Here is a 17,805-nt window from a genome sequence, read left to right as displayed (position 1 = left end):
TCCGCGCAAACTTCTGGCGAAGGGTCACGTCCAAAATGTTAACCCATTTTCCCCTTTCTCAGCGAGTTGCTGTGTATCTCCGGCATCTTCAGTTTTAGTGTCCCGCGTCCAAGCTTCTCAGACCTCTTATTCCTGCTCTGTGCTCATATGACATCTCGTTCTTTATTACCTGCTGGATCGCTGCCAGCACTTTGAGCCAGAGTTGTAATGTTGTAAGAACATGGGGAAGCACAAAATAAGAAAAAGCTATTGAGGCCAGCAAGCCCACTGCGTCTACATACCAGAAGCTATTTCATTGCCATCTGTTTAAGTCAGATCACAAATTAAATGAGTGGAGAGTGACGTCCATGTGCCCGCTCTCGTATCCCAGTGGTGGAATCGTGCACCTAAATGTTCATGGGTCTGTGATCCTGTTGCTGGGAAAACATAGCTAGTTCTAGTCATACTGACATAAGGCTCCATGCATGTTACTCTCCGGTGATCTGGAACTCACAAGTACCAATGGAGCAGTACCCACAAGCCACTATTACGGACGAACACACCTATTTAATCTCCTGTGGAAATGCCCTGACAAGTTTCACTCTGACCTTCTCTCCCACCCCTTAGTTGCATTGGGCATGTCAGAACAATATCTGCATGATAGCTGCATTCTGTGTCCCTCAGGGGCTGATATTAGGACCACTGCTCTTTGTGATATATTAATGACCTTGACTTGTGTACAGGGCATAATTTCAAAGTTTGAAGATGACACAAAACTTGGAAATGTAGTGAAGTGATGCATTTTGGAAGGAAGGATGAGGAGAGGCAATGTAAACCAAATGAAATAATGTTAAAGGTGGCGCAGGAACAGAGAGACCTGGGGGTGTACGTACACAAAACTGAAGGTGGCAAGACATGTTGATAAAACTGTTAAAATAGCATATGGGATCCATAGCTTTATAAATAGAGGAATAGAGTACAAAAGTAAAGAAGTTATGCTAAACCTTTATAAAACACTGGTTAGGCTTCAGTTGGAGTATTTTGCCCAGTTTTGGGAACCACATTTTAGGAAGGATGTCAAGACCTTATGATGAAGCAGATTCAATGGTAACTTTCAAAAGACAATTGGCTATATCATTGAAAAGGAAACATTTGCAGTATGTTTATGGAACTAAATACAGCGACAGAAAGCAAATAGAATTTCACCCTGAGATTTTTAAAATTTATTTAATAGCAAAATTCGTTCTGCTATTCTGGGTAAGCTGCTTGTCACCTCACTGGCCATGCACCCACCCCACTGTCTGCTGGAGAAGCCACTGTACTTGCCGGAATCCCCATTAAACCAGTAAGCAAATATACTTGGTATAAATCATTTTGATATATTTTTGCACACATTGCAATACAGACATTGCACAGCTAAAACATTGAAGTGCGCAGTTTATTCAGTAGTTACATCTGTATATGAAACAGATTTTTAATACATTGTCTACTGCGCTAGAAATATTTAGCACACAGTCGGAAAGAATATAGTTTGCACCCTTGCGGACAATTGGCTGCACTTGTACACACTTGATGTCCGATGTAAGTGTCCAGCTACCAAGCAAATATTGCACAACTGCTTCCGAAAGCATTTCAATAGAAGTGCACAGCAAGTCTTTGCTGGTAATTGATGTGCATGTAGGGTGGTCACATGGTTGGCCTCTCACCGATTGCCAGTTGAACATTGTAACCAGTGCTGTGCCCAGTTTTTTAAAATCACAGGTAATGAGCAATATCAGAATTTGCAGATGTCACAAAAATAGTGTGTTAACTGCAAAGGGGACTTAAGGAGGATATATCTCAGTAGATTCCAAAGATAAATGACAGATGAAACTTTATGCAGATGAATGTACATTAATGCCTTTTGTGAGAAAGGATAAGTATACACTACATTGTAAAACTTCAAAGGGAGTAGGGCTTATGAGTTCAGATACACAAATCTTTAAACACTTTTCAAAATCACAAGGCAATGGTTAAACAATTTACAGTGAAACAGAACTCAGTTCTGGTGAAAGTATCAGACTGTAGGTGTACAGTAGGAAGTTCCACTCCCCAGGATTTCAGAACTAGCTGTCACTCAAACCTGCGATCGGCCTTTGACCTTTGCTCTTCGCTGTGTACAGTGTACAGTGCAGGAACAGAGTGGGCTGGGAATTGATCAAAGGCGTTCGTGCTAAACGGGTGGTATGGAATTGGACGCCTGTTATGCTCCCCACCCAATATTGGCCCAGAAATTGCGGTCGGAGGCTTCCCGCGGGCGGATGCCTCTGACTGCAAAAGAAGTTACGATAATACCTGGTGGTCCCGGAGGAATGAATAATTCCAGTCCAAGGCCTAGATGCACAGCCCGGCGCAGAGGCCCCGCATCCCAGGAGCGTGAGTGCAGGCTGGATCACCAATCCAAAGGAAGTATTTTCTCATTGATAGTAATGTGAGCTCCATTTGTACGGTGCTCCCACTACTATAAATGGAAATACCCCAAGAACAAAGAAAACAAAATACATAAATTAAAAAAAAACAACTCACTTATTTAAAATTAATAGAAATTGAATTAAATTAAATGTTTTAGAAAATAATAGTCAGGGCTCCGAAATTGGCGGATAATTTTAATTATGTGATGATTCTCCGTCTGAATCAATGGGTCGGAGAATCGATCGAAATTGCCCATTTTAAAAAAAATGTTGGGGGCGTATTTGGGGTGGCTGAGGGGCGGAAATGCGTTGGGAGTGGGGCGGAAGGTGTCATTAGCGCTGCGTTGAGAACATCGTGGACATGTTGCGCTGACGCGTAGCAACATTCCTCCCCTTCAGTTAAAGGGGAGGGCCGCTGACAGCTCTGCAGCCACTTTAGTGGCGCCCGCTGGGTCACCAGGGAGGGCTTCGGCCAGGCCAGTGGCCTGGTGCCCAAGAGGAGGTGCCGAGCTGCCTGTTGGTGGCCCAGCCAAACCCATGGCCGCTATTGTTGGGCCAACTTCAGAGTCGGCCGACAATTAAAATAAAATGGCGGCGGCAGTGCGCCCTCTGCTTTAAGGGCGAACCCGCCGTCAAGCCACTGGCTGCTTCCCGCTGGGAAAAGTTGTCGGGGGGGTGGCACTGACTGGCGGCTGCTCCGCTCTTGCGGGGCAAGTTCCCTCGCGGGGCGGTAAGGGGTCGGCATGCCCGACGGGGCGGGAACACAGGGCGTGGCGGAAACCAGTTTCTCCCGGCCCAGGAACAATTTCAGACGGGTCAGCCCATCCACCTGCCAAGGTTGGAAAGGCTTTACCATTCCATTACCGCCTCGCAGAGGCAGTAATGGGCTTTAACGAGGGGGCAATTTTACCCCAGGGTTTTTAATATAAAAATTAGTCATAAAATTAATTTTTGCTATCTTTTAAAACTCTTACGCTGGTGAAAGCAGGCCTTGCGTCTGCTTTTACCAGGCGTAAGAGTTTTAAGGACATTTGCTGGGCAGGAGTTGGGTAAATAGCCCAACTCTCTGCCCACGGCGCCCTTTACTTTTGCATTTGTGCGATCTGTGAAAAGAAATTTTGACAGATCGCCAGTACCGGGTTTATGTGCATGCGCAGTGCATGCCTAAACCCAGAACTTGAGAGCCCCTGTGGGTGCATGCGCATATCGTACGCGTCCAGAGCGGCCACAGTTTGCGGCCCAATAAGTTCCATTCTCTTCAGTAGAACGGAATATCACATGAGGTACCGCCTGTTCTGTGCTAACATCCAAAATGAAATTCTACCCTAGTATGTCTTTGATTTTTGATATCATTCTATTTCAAAGTCGACACTGTGCATTCCTCCACTGCCATCTCCACCATCTACAGCGGTGTTGTTCAATGGAGATTGTCGACCATCACGAACACAGTCTGTTTTAGGCATCACTTGTTGACTTGGTTCTGTTGGTAAAACTCTCACCCCGGTTCAGAAGACGGACTTTGAGCTCAGAAACTAGACTGCCATTCTAACCTATTACTGAGGAAGTGCTGCATCGTCATATGTGTCACCCTTCAAATCGAACAATAAACAGGGGTCCAAGTGGGTGTTGTAGACCCCATGGTACTATGTGAAGAGCCCATATCCTGATCAATACTCCTTCAACCAAGACCACCAAAAGCAAATTATATTTATCTCATGGCTGCTTACAGGACATTGCCGGCGCAGTTTGGCTGCTGGTTTTACAAATACAGCTGTCACTGCCCTTCAAAAGTAATTCCTCATGTGAAGCACTTTGACATATTGCAACATGACAAAGGAGCTTGGGCAGAACGTTCAACTTTAGCGAGAAGTGAATTGGCAGCTCATTAAACACCCCGCCCGCTTTTCCATTCTATTAACTTGCAGGTTATACCGTTTGTTGTCTTATAACCCCGACCCAATGGAAAAACAAAGCGAACATCCTTCAGTATACTGAATGTGCGTGACATTTTCCTGCATTACTTTCTCTATATTTTAAGCTTTCAGTGCAACAGAGTGCTTTACTTAATGTCCTAAAGAAAAGAACCAAACCTTCTGACTTTCACTCCCACCGTGGTGTGGATTCCAGGCCTCTCTGGAGCAGTTTCCCCCCGCCCCCAACTCTACCAGCCTGTGTGGTAACGGTCTGCCCGACAGTCTCCTGAATGTACACTTCCATACTGAGGCACAAGAGCTGGGGGCACAGGGGAGCCAATGAAAGATGGTGAGGTGTCCAATCAAATGGCACTTTGAATTAGCCTACAGGTTCCTAAGAGCACAGTGCGCTTTGATTTACAGTGAACCAGGTTACACAATGACTCCTGCAGGCCAAGTTTACTGCTTGTGCTGCAAAAAGACAAGTAGGTTATGGAGTGGTATCACCTCTCGAAGGAGATGTATGCTTTGCCGATTGAGGTTGTTCACAGGAAAGCAGTGTCAGATAAATAACTTCACACTGTTTAGCATTATCTTCATTTATTTAAATCATGGAGTTATCGGACTTCCAATATATTCAAAATGAACGATTTTTCCAGAAGCTTAATGCCGCAGCTAATATTGACATCGAGTTGAAATTTTAATTGAAAGGTTTGCTTAAATTAGAGAAGGAAGTTTCAGTGCAGTGATGCAGGCAAATGTTAAACACACTCAGTATATAAAGGGCTCAAATGTGCAAAAGTGCTCACAGAATTATGAAAAGCTGCACTCTCAGCCTCATTCTGCTGTGATAGTCAGCTGTATAGATTGGGGAAAGTGTTGCAAAGTTAGGTATTTTTTTTACATTGCAGAATTCATCACGGGTGTATCAAACCTGTGCAGAATGCAACAGTAGGAGCTGTATGAGATGGTGTGGATTAAGTGGAAATAATGTGATTTGTAAATGTTATTCCCCTCCCTACTATATGCGTGTTCCCCCGCTGCACAATCCTCTTCGGTCCGGTATTTAAACAGTGCTTTTCCTATTGAGATCTGCCACTGACGGAAGGCCACATGTGACCCATTGGCTGTGACTGACTCTGGTCAGATGTTGTTACAGGTGCCAAAATGTTTTGTTCTCCCTGATGTCACATTGCTTTGTGATAACACTGGAGCGGGGGTGGGGGCACACAGGGGAGCCAGTGAATGTTCATGAGGTGCTAGGTCGGAATGGTGCACTAAGTGATTTCACAGTTCCTGAGCGTCACAGTGCTTTCGGTTTGCTGTGTACACAGGCTGGTCTGAACCAAGTGGGATTAAACTCCCGTGATAGCTAAACACACGATTATAGTTGGTAAGGGCTGTGCCAGTCGTAGTATGTTAAAGTGCCCGGTCGGTGCCAACTGCTTGTAAATAGCACGATTGTGTCTGTAGTTTAACAATCATACCACAGAGCCTCACCAACATGGATTAAATTTGGCGGTGTTAGATTAACTCTTTGAGTGCTTAATTTTTCCGACAGGACTTGAAACACATTTTTACACGATTGTACTGAACTCCCCCCTCCCTGCCACATTTTTAAGCAAATTTTTAAAAATCTTGATGTCCAGTGTCAAAAGCCCAGCACTCCTAGTTCAGATGCGGCATAGGCCAGGTGCAAGTAACTCCAAAACTCCCACTACTCAACCTCACTAAAGCTGTCAGTTCAGTAGAAAATTGCTTAATACTGTGAATTTCTCACCCCAAGCATCTTCATATCCTCACTGACTGTGTGGTTAATGCAGTGCCAATTTGTGCCTAAATGTGGCCAATTTTGAGCCCCTTGCATACTGGGGTGCCCAAAAAAAGGGTTTTGAGAGCGTGCTAATCTTCTGCACAACCGTGGGGGAAGTATGAAACCACTTCACACTGTAAAGCACAATGTTAATATGAAACCAACATTTAATTGAAATGCCGTAGAATTCTGACTGGGCACAGTTCGAATAATTCTTTGTTGAAGAGGAGGGGGAAATCGATGAACAATCCTAGTTTGCAGGCTAATTAAAACAGAAAATGCAGGAAATACTCAGCAGGTCAGGCAGCAGCTGTGGAAAGAGAAACAGAATCTGATGAAAGATCATTGACCTGAAACGTTAACTCTGTTTCTCTCTCTACAGATGCTGACTGACCTGCTGAGTATTTCCAGCACTTTCTGTTTTTATTTCAGCTTCCAGAAACCATAGTATTTTGCTTTTGTACTGGTTTCCAGGTTCATAGCTATCTATAGTGGGGTCACCAAGATGCCAAAATACTCTGGTTCCCTCTTATTAGAAACACTACTGGGGACATTGAAGGCAAATACAAATAAATAATTTTAAATGGTCTATTTGATTGGATAATAAGCCACGTCATACAGTGCAAAACCAGTTATGGTGCTGCGCGGTGACAAATCCTCCAGCAATGCAAAATTCACATAATGAGTTTCAATTTTTGACTTACAACTGCTTGTCTTTACTCTTGGTGGAGCCATCTGTGTTAAGATGAGTTTAATGTATTTGCTTCGTGGGTTCTTTGCTTAAGAATTCATAGCAACACATTGCGATTAAGAACTAGTTGGTTTATTAGCAAAGGTTTAACAATCGCACTACACATTACCAGTTCATCCACCAGGCTCACAACCACCTGCCTCATCGTGGATACCCTGAACCCAACTGGCTGGGGTTTTATTGAGTCTTGTGAACATCACGTGACTGGCTAAGCCACCCACAATGCACAGGTGCATATATTACACTGGAGGAACCACTCTTGTCTGGCTCAGGAAGGAGGAGCAGCTTTGTGACCAAGACTACAACATAATCAGCCTGGCAGTAGATCACAAGCTCAGCTACAGTCAGCCCCGCTGCTTTCTAACACGCGTTCTGAGTGCTGCTCTTGCTTTTTCCAGTTACCAAACCCCCGAATGCGACGGCAATGCCAGATCCAAGCTCATGGAGGGAGATGATCCATTCAAGGATAAAGAGCTACAAGGTAAGCCATTTTCAGCTCACCATTCCCCCATCAGCACAGCAGGGAGCGATCAGTGGGTATTGTAGAGAAACCACTGCCACATGTTGCAGTCCTTGAGCAATTTTGCCTGATTACCCTGTACAAGTGCCGCATGTGATCCGGCTAATTTGACATTTAATTGATTGCAGATGAAACCGTCCAAAATATTGGTGTTGATTACAAGTAAAAATTGTTCCTTCTCCTCCCCCTGCCCCCCGCTCCCCCACCCACCCCCCCCCCCCCCCCACTCCCCGGCTCCCTGTCACAACATAAAGGAATCCCTCTCTGTCCATGTTAAAGTCTGACTCTCTGTCTCTTAAAAGTAAATGTAAAGAAAATCTTATCTGCCAGTGGCAATGGGAAATGATGTAAATTGCACAGGAATCCAGAGCTATACGAAGAGCTGTCCCTTAGATCGGTAATCACACACCTTCAAACAGCAACCAAATCACCTTGGCTCAGTGAGTTCATCAACACTGAGCCACACAGGCTACGGAGATTCCAGGTCCATCGGGCACAACAAGCTCAGGAAAACATAAGGCAATGTAACAAAGAAGGCACAGACTTCCTTATAATGAAACTCATCATTTATATGAAGAGAGCGTTTAATAGGTGGCAATATTTTAAAATTCTGTGAAGATATGTGAATATATGTCCTGGTCACTATAAAGGTTGGCAGTCAAATAAATACATATAAGCATAAATATTTGAAACCAAATAGTCCCAATCTACCTTAGAGAGCTGTGAAGGCTGGGTCATTGAATATATTTAAGGTGGAGATAGACAGATTTTTGAATGATAAGGGAGTGAAGGGTTATTGGGAGCAGGCAGTGAAGTGGAGCTGAGTCCATGATCAGATCAGCCATGATCTTATTGAATGGTGGAGCAGGCTCGAGAGGCCAAATGGCCTACTCCTGCTATTTCTTATGTTCTACACAAAATATTAATTTAAATTAGTTTAATTCAGTTGAAAACTCAAGACAGATTCTACAAATAGATTATGCTGCTGCTAGCCATGTGATATGAATATCTCCATTCTCGATGTTTGCCACTCGTCAGTCAGCCGGTTAAGCGCACTGGGTCTCCCCTGCACAGATGTTATTCTGCACATTTACTGGTGTTTGCCAATCAGTTCGTGCCACTGTATTGAAGGCTATACAATTCCTGGCTAGATGCAATGTAGGAGCAGACATTTTGTGTGGACCTGCCCCTGCTGTGACGTTATGAAGTTTTACTGCAGCAACATCATGGGCTACGTGCATCCTATTGTATCATTGTATGATACCAGTGGAGTGGAACGTTATGACATCGCGGTAATAGGAGCAATAGCCAAGAAGCACTGGTAACATTTAATGTGATGGTTCCCCTTTAATAACTCTGAAACTCCACATGTTGAACCCTTGCTGGTTACACACTCTTCATGTCCACAAGGGTCCCAGGAAACGGGTGTGCATTTTCCTAAATTTGAAAAGGCAATCAGCAGAATTCGCTGCAGGAAGAAAATGCCGGGTTGGCTCGATCAGACAGGGCCTCCATTTTTAAGCAGCTCAAGGACTTAGCGTATGCTGTTTAGTGACTGGAGACTTTTTATTGTCTTTAAACTGAGGCCCCATCTATCCTCTTAGGTTTATGTAAAAGATCCCATGACACTATTTCAAAAAAGAGCAGGGGAATTCTCCTTGGTGTCCTGGCCAATATTTATCCCTCAACCAACAGATTAATTGGTCCTTTATTTCATTGCTGTTTGTGGGACTTTGCTGCGCGCAAATTGGTTACCGTGTTTTCCGACAACAGTGACTACATGTTCAGAGTACATCATGGGTAATTAAGCACTTTGAACGTATTGAGGTCGTGAAAGGCGCTATATAAATGAAAGTTCTTTCTTCCTGTACGTCCTATTCTCAATCATATTATTCAAGGGGTAAAGCCAAAATAAAAAATGCAAAGAACACTATAAAATATATCTAATAACGGTTTGCCACAGAAAACTCAGAGAATGATAACGTGAAACATTACAGAAACCTTTGGCGTTGTGATGTTGTAAATAATATATATTTGATCTTGAAGCTAGTCAGCCTTCAGAAAGATCTATGTTTTGGCAGTCAGTGGACGTTTTTATGTCTTCCTTGAAAAACACATACTCATAATTTTCATCTTCAGAATGATGACAGGGAGTGAAATGATTTTTCCTTATCCACGTTTTTATTTTGGACCATCATACTTGTGGTTTTAAAAATATTCCAAGGTTAAGGTGGGGTTAATGTTACAAATCGTTAGGGAGCAGACAGGAATTAGAGAACCACACTTTGCTTTCTCAAATAAATGCCTTCAAGCTCAAGCTTGGAAAGTAAATCTTCGACTTTAACGTACTCCTGCCAGATTTAATCCATTTAGGGTGGCAGATTTTTACAGAAAATATGGATATACTTTCCCCTTCCACATTCTGGCTTTTGGAACTACAGGTACAGTGTCCGAAATCCGGAATCCTCGGGACCGAGTCCGTGCCGGTTTTGGGGTTTTTCCTGATTTCAGACAAGAAAATCAATAGTCTGAAATCCGGGACCCTCGACTGAATCCGTGCCGTTTTTGAGCGGCGAGGGCTGAAAACCGGCATAACACGAAATCCGGCACGGATTTGATCGAGGATTCAAGATTTCAGACTATTGATTTTTCTTGTCTGGAATCCGGAATCCTCGACCGAATGCATGCTGGATTTTGGGTTTTGCCAGATTTTGGACCTCGCCGCTTGCCGATTCCCGCCAATCCTCCGGTCCGCGCCGATTTCCGCGGCCTCTATTGCTGCGCTTTTTACCGGTTTCCTCGTCCCTCGTTGCCCGATGTCACTGTCTTGGCTGCCTCAAAAATGTCTGGTTTTCGGACAATAATTCTGGATTCCGGACAACTCCATCTGGGATGCGCAAAATGTCTGTTTTTTGGACAATTCCGGTTTTCAGAGTTCCGGATTCGGGACGTTGCACCTGTATTAACAAAACTGATTTTGCCATGCCTTCTCGCAAGAGTTGAAGCGCAGGAGAAGATTAACGCAGTTGAGTGTATCAGGTGTAAGGCTAAGCAGCTGCAGGGAGTGAGTTCCAGGTGAGAATCCTAAAGAATAAACTGGAGGCAATTCTGTCGAAATAAAATGGCCAAGTGTGGACAGTCAGAAATAGTATTTGATTTTCCTTACATAGCTCCGATTGCGAATAATCTTCAAATAATAGGCTCCAGACGATTACTGACAAAAAGAATACACTGCTTTCTGCTTTCTGGCCACACTGATGGCTCATCACATTTATCCAGTGAATAGGTTGAAACCCTGGGCTGTGCTGAGTTAGCTGACCTCCGACTATATGCCAGTGGAGATCCTACAACTGACTTCTTACCCCTGGATTAGGGAGGGGAAAACACACTGGGCTTCTCAGTTCCAGCTATTCAGCAACCCTGCTGGAAAGACCTGAAGGTCTGTTGATGCTATTACTATTACAGTAATTCCAACACTTCCTCAGAAGAGTACCCTCTCATATGTGACATGAGTTCTTCGCACTAGTCTCATCCATGCTATTGTTAACCTCCAAACTCGACTATTCCAATGACCGGCCTCCTATCTTCCCACCTCCATAAGCTTGAACTCATCTAAAACTGTGCTGCCCGTGTCCGAACTCGCACCAAATCCCATTCACTCATTACCCATGTGCTTGCTGATCTACACTGGCTCCCGATCCACCGAGACCTTGATTTTAAAATTCTCATCAGCGTGTTCAAATATCTCCATGGCTTCACCCCCTCCCGGTCTCTGTAACCTCCTCCAGCCCTGCATACCTCCGTGAGTTCTGCCTACCTCACACTCTGGCCTCTTGTACATCCCCACTACCTTCACTCCACCAGTGACAGCCGTGCCTTCAGCCGCAGAGACCCTAATCTCTGGAATTCCCTCCCTAAACTTCTCCACCTCTCTCCTCCTTTAGGACGCTCCTTAAAACCTTCCTCTTTGACCATCTGTTCTAATATCTCCTTCTTTGGCTCTGTTGTGTATGCAATAACTCAATAGGCTTAGTACAGTGAACTCAATCAGGTGCGACCTGACACTACTTTATTAGCTGTCAAAGTGAGGATTAAACATGGAGGCTTTCTTTATATACAAGGGCTGCACGTGTGTATCTGTGGCCCAATGACCTCCGACGGTCGCTCCCCCTGGTGGCAGGTAAACCCAGGAATACATACATAGAAAAAAAACATAGAAAATAGGTGCAGGAGTAGGCCATTCGGCCCTTCTAGCCTGCACCGCCATTCAATGAGTTCATGGCTGAACATGCAACCTCAGTACCCCATTCTTGCTTTCTTGCCATACCCCCCGATCCCCTTAGTAGTAAGGACTACATCTAACTCCTTTTTGAATATATTTAGTGAATTGGCCTCAACAACTTTCTGTGGTAGAGAATTCCACAGGTTCACCACTCTCTGGGTGAAGAAGTTTCTCCTCATCTCCGTCCAAAATGGCTTACCCCTTATCCTTAGACTGTGACCCCTGGTTCTGGACTTCCCCAACATTGTGAACATTCTTCCTGCATCTAACCTGTCTAAACCCATCAGAATTTTAAACGTTTCTATAATGTCCCCTCTCATTCTTCTGAACTCCAGTGAATACAAGCCCAGTTGATTTAGTCTTTCTTGATAGGTCAGTCCCGCCATCCCGGGAGTCAGTCTGGTGAACCTTCGCTGCACTCCCTCAATAACAAGAATGTCCTTCCTCAGGTTAGGAGACCAAAACTGCACACAATACTCCAGGTGTGGCCTCACCAAGGCCCTGTACAACTGTAGCAACACCTCCCTGTCCCTGTACTCAAATCCCCTCGCTATGAAGGCCAACATGCCATTTGCTTTCTTAACCGCCTGCTGTACCTGCATGCCAACTTTCAATGACTGATGTACCATGACACCCAGGTCTCGTTGCACCTCCCCTTTTCCTAATCTGTCACCATTCAGATAACAGTCTGTCTCCCTGTTTTTACCACCAAAGTGGACAACCTCACATTTATCCACATTATACTTCATCTGTCATGCATTTGCCCACTCACCTAACCTATCCAAGTTGCTCTGCAGCCTCATAGCATCCTCCTCGCAGCTCACACTGTAACCTAACTTAGTGTCATCCGCAAATTTGGAGATACTACATTTAATCCCCTCGTCTAAATCATTAATATACAGTGTAAACAGCTGGGGCCCCAGCACAGAACCTTGCGGTACCCCACTAGTCACCGCCTGCCATTCTGAAAAGTACCCATTTACTCCGACTCTTTGCTTCCTGTCTGACAACCATTTCTCAATCCATGTCAGCACACTACCCCCAATCCCATGTGCTTTAACTTTGCACATTAATCTCTTGTGTGGAACCTTGTCGAAAGCCTTCTGAAAGTCCAAATATACCACATCAAATGGTTCTCCCTTGTCCACTCTACTGGAAACATCCTCAAAAAATTCCAGAAGATTTGTCAAGCATGATTTCCCTTTCACAAATCCATGCTGACTTGGACCTATCATGTCACCTCTTTCCAAATGCGCTGCTATGACATCCTTAATAATTGATTCCATCATCTTACCCACTACCGATGTCAGGCTGACCAGTCTATAATTCCCTGTTTTCTCTCTCCCTCCTTTTTTAAAAAGTGGGGTTACATTGGCTACCCTCCACTCGATAGGAACTGATCCAGAGTCAATGGAATGTTGGAAAATGACTGTCAATGCATCCGCTATTTCCAAGGCCACCTCCTTAAGTACTCTGGGATGCAGTCCATCAGGCCCTGGAGATTTATCGGCCTTCAATCCCATCAATTTCCCCAACACAATTTCCCGACTAATAAGGATTTCCCTCAGTTCCTCTTCCTTACTAGACCCTCTGACCCTTCTTATATCCGGAATGTTGCTTGTGTCCTCCTTAGTGAATACCGAACCAAAGTACTTGTTCAATTGGTCTGCCATTTCTTTGTTCCCCATTATGACTTCCCCTGATTCTGACTGCAGGGGACCTACATTTGTCTTTACTAACCTTTTTCTCTTTACATATCTATAGAAACTTTTGCAATCCGTCTTAATGTTCCCTGCAAGCTTCTTCTCGTACTCCATTTTCCCGCCCTAATCAAACCCTTTGTCCTCCTCTGCTGAGTTCTAAATTTCTCCCAGTCTCTGGGTTCGCTGCTATTTCTGGCCAATTTGTATGCCACTTCCTTGGCTTTAATACTATCCCTGATTTCCCTTGATAGCCACGGTTGAGCCATCTTCCCTTTTTTATTTTTATGCCAGACAGGAATGTACAATTGTTGTAGTTCATCCATGCGGTCTCTAAATGTCTGCCATTGCCCATCCACAGTCAACCCCTCAAGTATCATTCGCCAATCAATCCTAGCCAATTCACGCCTCATACCTTCAAAGTTAGCCTTCTTTAAGTTCTGGACCATGGTCTCTGAATTAACTGTTTCATTCTCCATCCTAATGCAGAATTCCACCATATTATGGTCACTCTTCCCCAAGGGGCCTCACACAACGAGATTGCTAATTAATCCTCTCTCATTACACAACACCCAGTCTAAGATGGCCTCTCCCCTAGTTGGTTTCTCGACATATTGGTCTAGAAAACCATCCCTTATGCACTCCAGGAAATCCTCTTCCACCGTATTGCTTCCAGTTTGGTTAGCCCAATCTATGTGCATATTACAGTCACCCATTATAAGTGCTGCACCCTTATTGCATGCACCCATAATTTCCTGTTTGATGCCCTCCCCAACATCACTACTACTGTTTGGAGGTCTGTACACAACTCCCACTAACGTTTTTTGCCCTTTGGTGTTCTGCAGCTCTACCCATATAGATTCCACATCATTCAAGCTAATGTCATTCCTAATTATTGTATTAATCTCCTCTTTAACCAGCAATGCTACCCCACCTCCTTTTCCTTTTATTCTATCCTTCCTGAATGTTGAATACCCCTGGATGTTGAGTTCCCAGCCCTGATCATCCTGGAGCCACGTCTCCGTAATCCCAATCACATCATATTTGTTAACATCTATTTGCACAGTTAATTTTCCACCTTATTACGGATACGCATTAAGACACAAAGCCTTCAGGCTTGTTTTTTTAACACCCTTTGTCCTTTTAGAATTTTGTTGTACAGTGGCCCTTTTTGATCTTTGTCTTGCGTTTCTCTGCCCTCCACCCCTCCACTTTTTCTCATCTCCTTTCTGTCTTTTGCTTTTGTCTCCTTTTTGATTCCCTCTGTCTCCCTCCATTTGTTCCCATCCCCCTGCCATATTAGTTTAACTCCTCCCCAACAGTACCAGCAAACAATCCCCCTCGGACATTGGTTCCGGTCCTGCCCAGGTGCAGATCGTCCGGTTTGTACTGGTCCCACCTCCCCCAGAACCGGTTCCAATGCCCCAGGAATTTGAATCCCTCTCTGCTGCACCACTGCTCAAGCCACGTATTCATCTGTGCTATCCTGCAATTCCTACTCTCACTAGCACGTGGTACTGGTAGCAATCCCGAGATTACTACTTTTGAAGTCCTACTTTTTAATTTAGCTCCTAGCTCCTTAAATTCGTTTCGTAGGACCTCATCCCTTTTTTTACCTATGTCGTTGGTACCAATGTGCACCACGACAACTGGCTGTTCTCCCTCCCTTTTTAGAATGTCCTGCACCCGCTCCGAGACATCCTTGACCCTTGCACCAGGGAGGCAACATACTATCCTGGAGTCTCGGTTGCGCCCTCAGAAACGCCTATCTATTCCCCTAATAATTGAATCCCCTATCACTATCGCTCTCCCACTCTTTTTCCTCCACTCCTGTGCAACAGAGCCAGCCACGGTGCCATGAACTTGGCTGCTGCTGCCCTCCCCTGATGAGTCATCTCCCTCAACAGTACTCAAAGCAGTGTATCTGTTTTTCAGGGGGATGACCACAGGGGACCCTTGCACTACCTTCTTTGCACTGCTCTTCCTGCCGGTCTTCCATTCCCTATCTGGCTGTGGACCCTTCTCTTGTGGTATGACCAACTCACTACACGTGCTACTCACGTCATTCTCAGCATCGTGGATGCTCCAGAGTGAATCCACCCTCAGCTCAAACTCCGCAACGCGGACCGTCAGGAGCTGGAGGTGGACACACTTTCTGCACACGTAGTCGTCAGGGACACTGGAGTCGTTCCTGAGTTCCCACATGGTACAGGAGGAGCATAACACGCGACCGAGCTCTTCTGCCATGACTTAACCTTTAGATAGGCAACAATAATGTTAAAGTTTACTCACTGTTAAAGAGAAGAAAGAAAAACTACTCACCAATCACCAGCCAATCAATTAACCCCTTTGGCTATGATGTCACCTTTCTGTTTCTTTTTATTTCTTTTTTGCCTTCTCCCTGTAGCTGCACAAGCTCCGCCTCACCAACCCCGGACTCGCACTGCTCCAACTGCCGCCGCCTCACTCTCCCGCTGGGCCTTTTATAGGCCTCCGACCCCGGACTCGCGCTGCTCCAACTCCAAATACATTACATCATTCCCTCCCAAGATCTTGGTATCAGCCCTATTTACAAATTGAGATGGTCCAGGGCTTTCCGCTCCCTAGTTGATCGTCTCAGTTCAATTCCAGATCTGGGTGAGCTCTCCAAGTCATTCATGACTTGAGGCTGGGTAGCCGATCTAATGGGAGTGGCAGTGTCCATATCGAGGATTGAAAGTCCAGATTCATTGACAACATACGGTCTTCTGATGGCTGAATATGAATCGGTTGGTCATTGATGGTGTCTTCTTCAAACTGTTCCAGATTGTCTGTGTGGCACAATTACGTCTGATCAATGTGCCTCCTGCATGTTTGCCCATTAGTGAGCCTGACAATAAGCACCCTGTTACCCTACTTGGCCGTAACAGTACCAGGGACCCACTTGGGGCCTTGACCATAATTTAGCACGTACATAGGATCATTAATAGAGATGTCGCGTGACACGGCAGTGCGATCATGATACCACTGCTGATGTTGACGTCTGTATTCGACGTGATCGTTAAGATCAGGGTGGACAAGCGAGAGCCTGGTCTTGAGACCTCTCTTCATCAACAGTTCAGCAGGGGGGGGCCCCGATAAGCGTGTGGGGTCTCATTCTGTAACTAAACAGTATGCGTGACAAGCGAGTCTGCAAAGAACCATGAGTTACGTGTTTCAGGCTCTGCTTGATGGTTTGGTCGGCCCGCTCCGCTTGACCATTGGACGTGGGTTTGAATGGTGCTGACCTTACATACTTGATACCATTGAGTCTCATAAACTCTTGAAACTCCAAACTCGTGAAGCAGGATCTGTTGTCGCTCACAACGATGTTGGGCAGACCATGAGTGACGAACATGGCACAAAGACTCTTAATGGTGGCTGTGGATGTGCTGGATGACATGATTATACATTCTATGCATTTGGAATACGCATCCACCACCACCAAAAACATTTTACCCAGGAATGAACCCGCATAGTCGATTTGGATCCTCGACCATGGATTGGATGGTCACGACCACAGACATAGCGGAGATTCCACTGGTGCATTGGTTAACTGCATGCAAGTGTTGCACTGATGCACACATGACTCCAAATCAGAATCAGTGCCAGGCCACCAAATGTGAGACCTGGCAATGGCCTTCATCATCACAATACTGGGATGGGTACTGTGTAAATCCCATACAAATCTCTCCCTGCCTTTCTTGGGCATAACAACATGATTACCCCATTGCAAACAGTCAGATTGAATGGATAGTTCGTCTTTGAGACGGTTGAAAGGTTTGGTCTCTGGGAATGGGCGACCAATCACCACTAAGGACATAATGTTTTACAACCGATAAGATCAGATCCTGGCTGGTCCAGATCCTAACTTGTTGAACAGTGAAAGGCAACCCTTCACTCTCAAAGGCATCCATGACCAACAGTAGGTCTGCGGGCTGTGGCGTTTCCACCTCCGGCGTGGGCAATGGGAAATGGCTCAATGCATCGGCACAATTCTCGGTGCCAGGTCTATGGCGAGTGACATAATAATAATCATCATCATCATAAGCAGCCCCTCAGAATCGAGGAAGACTTGCTTCCACTCTGAGCATGAGTTCTTAGGTGGCTGTACAGTCCAATACGAGAAACACAGTCTCTGTCACAGGTGGGGCAGACAGTGGTTGAGGGGAAGGGTGGGCAGGCAGCCTGGTTTGCCACATGCTCCTTCTGCTGTCTGCGCTTGATTTCTGCATACTCTCAGCGACAATACTCGAGCAGCTCAGCGCCCTCCTGAATGCACTTCCTCCACTTAGGACGGTCTTTGGCCAGGGACTCCCAGGTGTCAGTGGGGATGTCACACTTTATCAGGGAGGCTTTGAGGGTGTCCTTGTAATGTT

General features: G+C 45.3%; 1 protein-coding gene across 2 annotated transcripts in view; it reads left to right on the top strand.

Moving 5' to 3' along the window:
• The window catches only part of smoc1 (SPARC related modular calcium binding 1), a 305,052-nt gene that overhangs the window by 142,721 nt on the left and 144,526 nt on the right, over positions 1–17,805 (top strand). For both annotated transcript variants that reach the window (XM_070878895.1, XM_070878894.1), the window contains exon 9: positions 7,305–7,387. In XM_070878895.1, coding sequence (XP_070734996.1) covers positions 7,305–7,387 — 83 coding nt within the window. The remainder of the gene's footprint in view (positions 1–7,304; positions 7,388–17,805) is intronic.

This window comes from Pristiophorus japonicus, chromosome 4 (assembly GCF_044704955.1).
Source record: "Pristiophorus japonicus isolate sPriJap1 chromosome 4, sPriJap1.hap1, whole genome shotgun sequence".
Lineage (NCBI taxonomy): Eukaryota > Metazoa > Chordata > Chondrichthyes > Pristiophoridae > Pristiophorus > Pristiophorus japonicus.
Note: the sequence above shows the minus strand (reverse complement) of the source record. Positions and strands in the feature narration are given on the sequence as shown.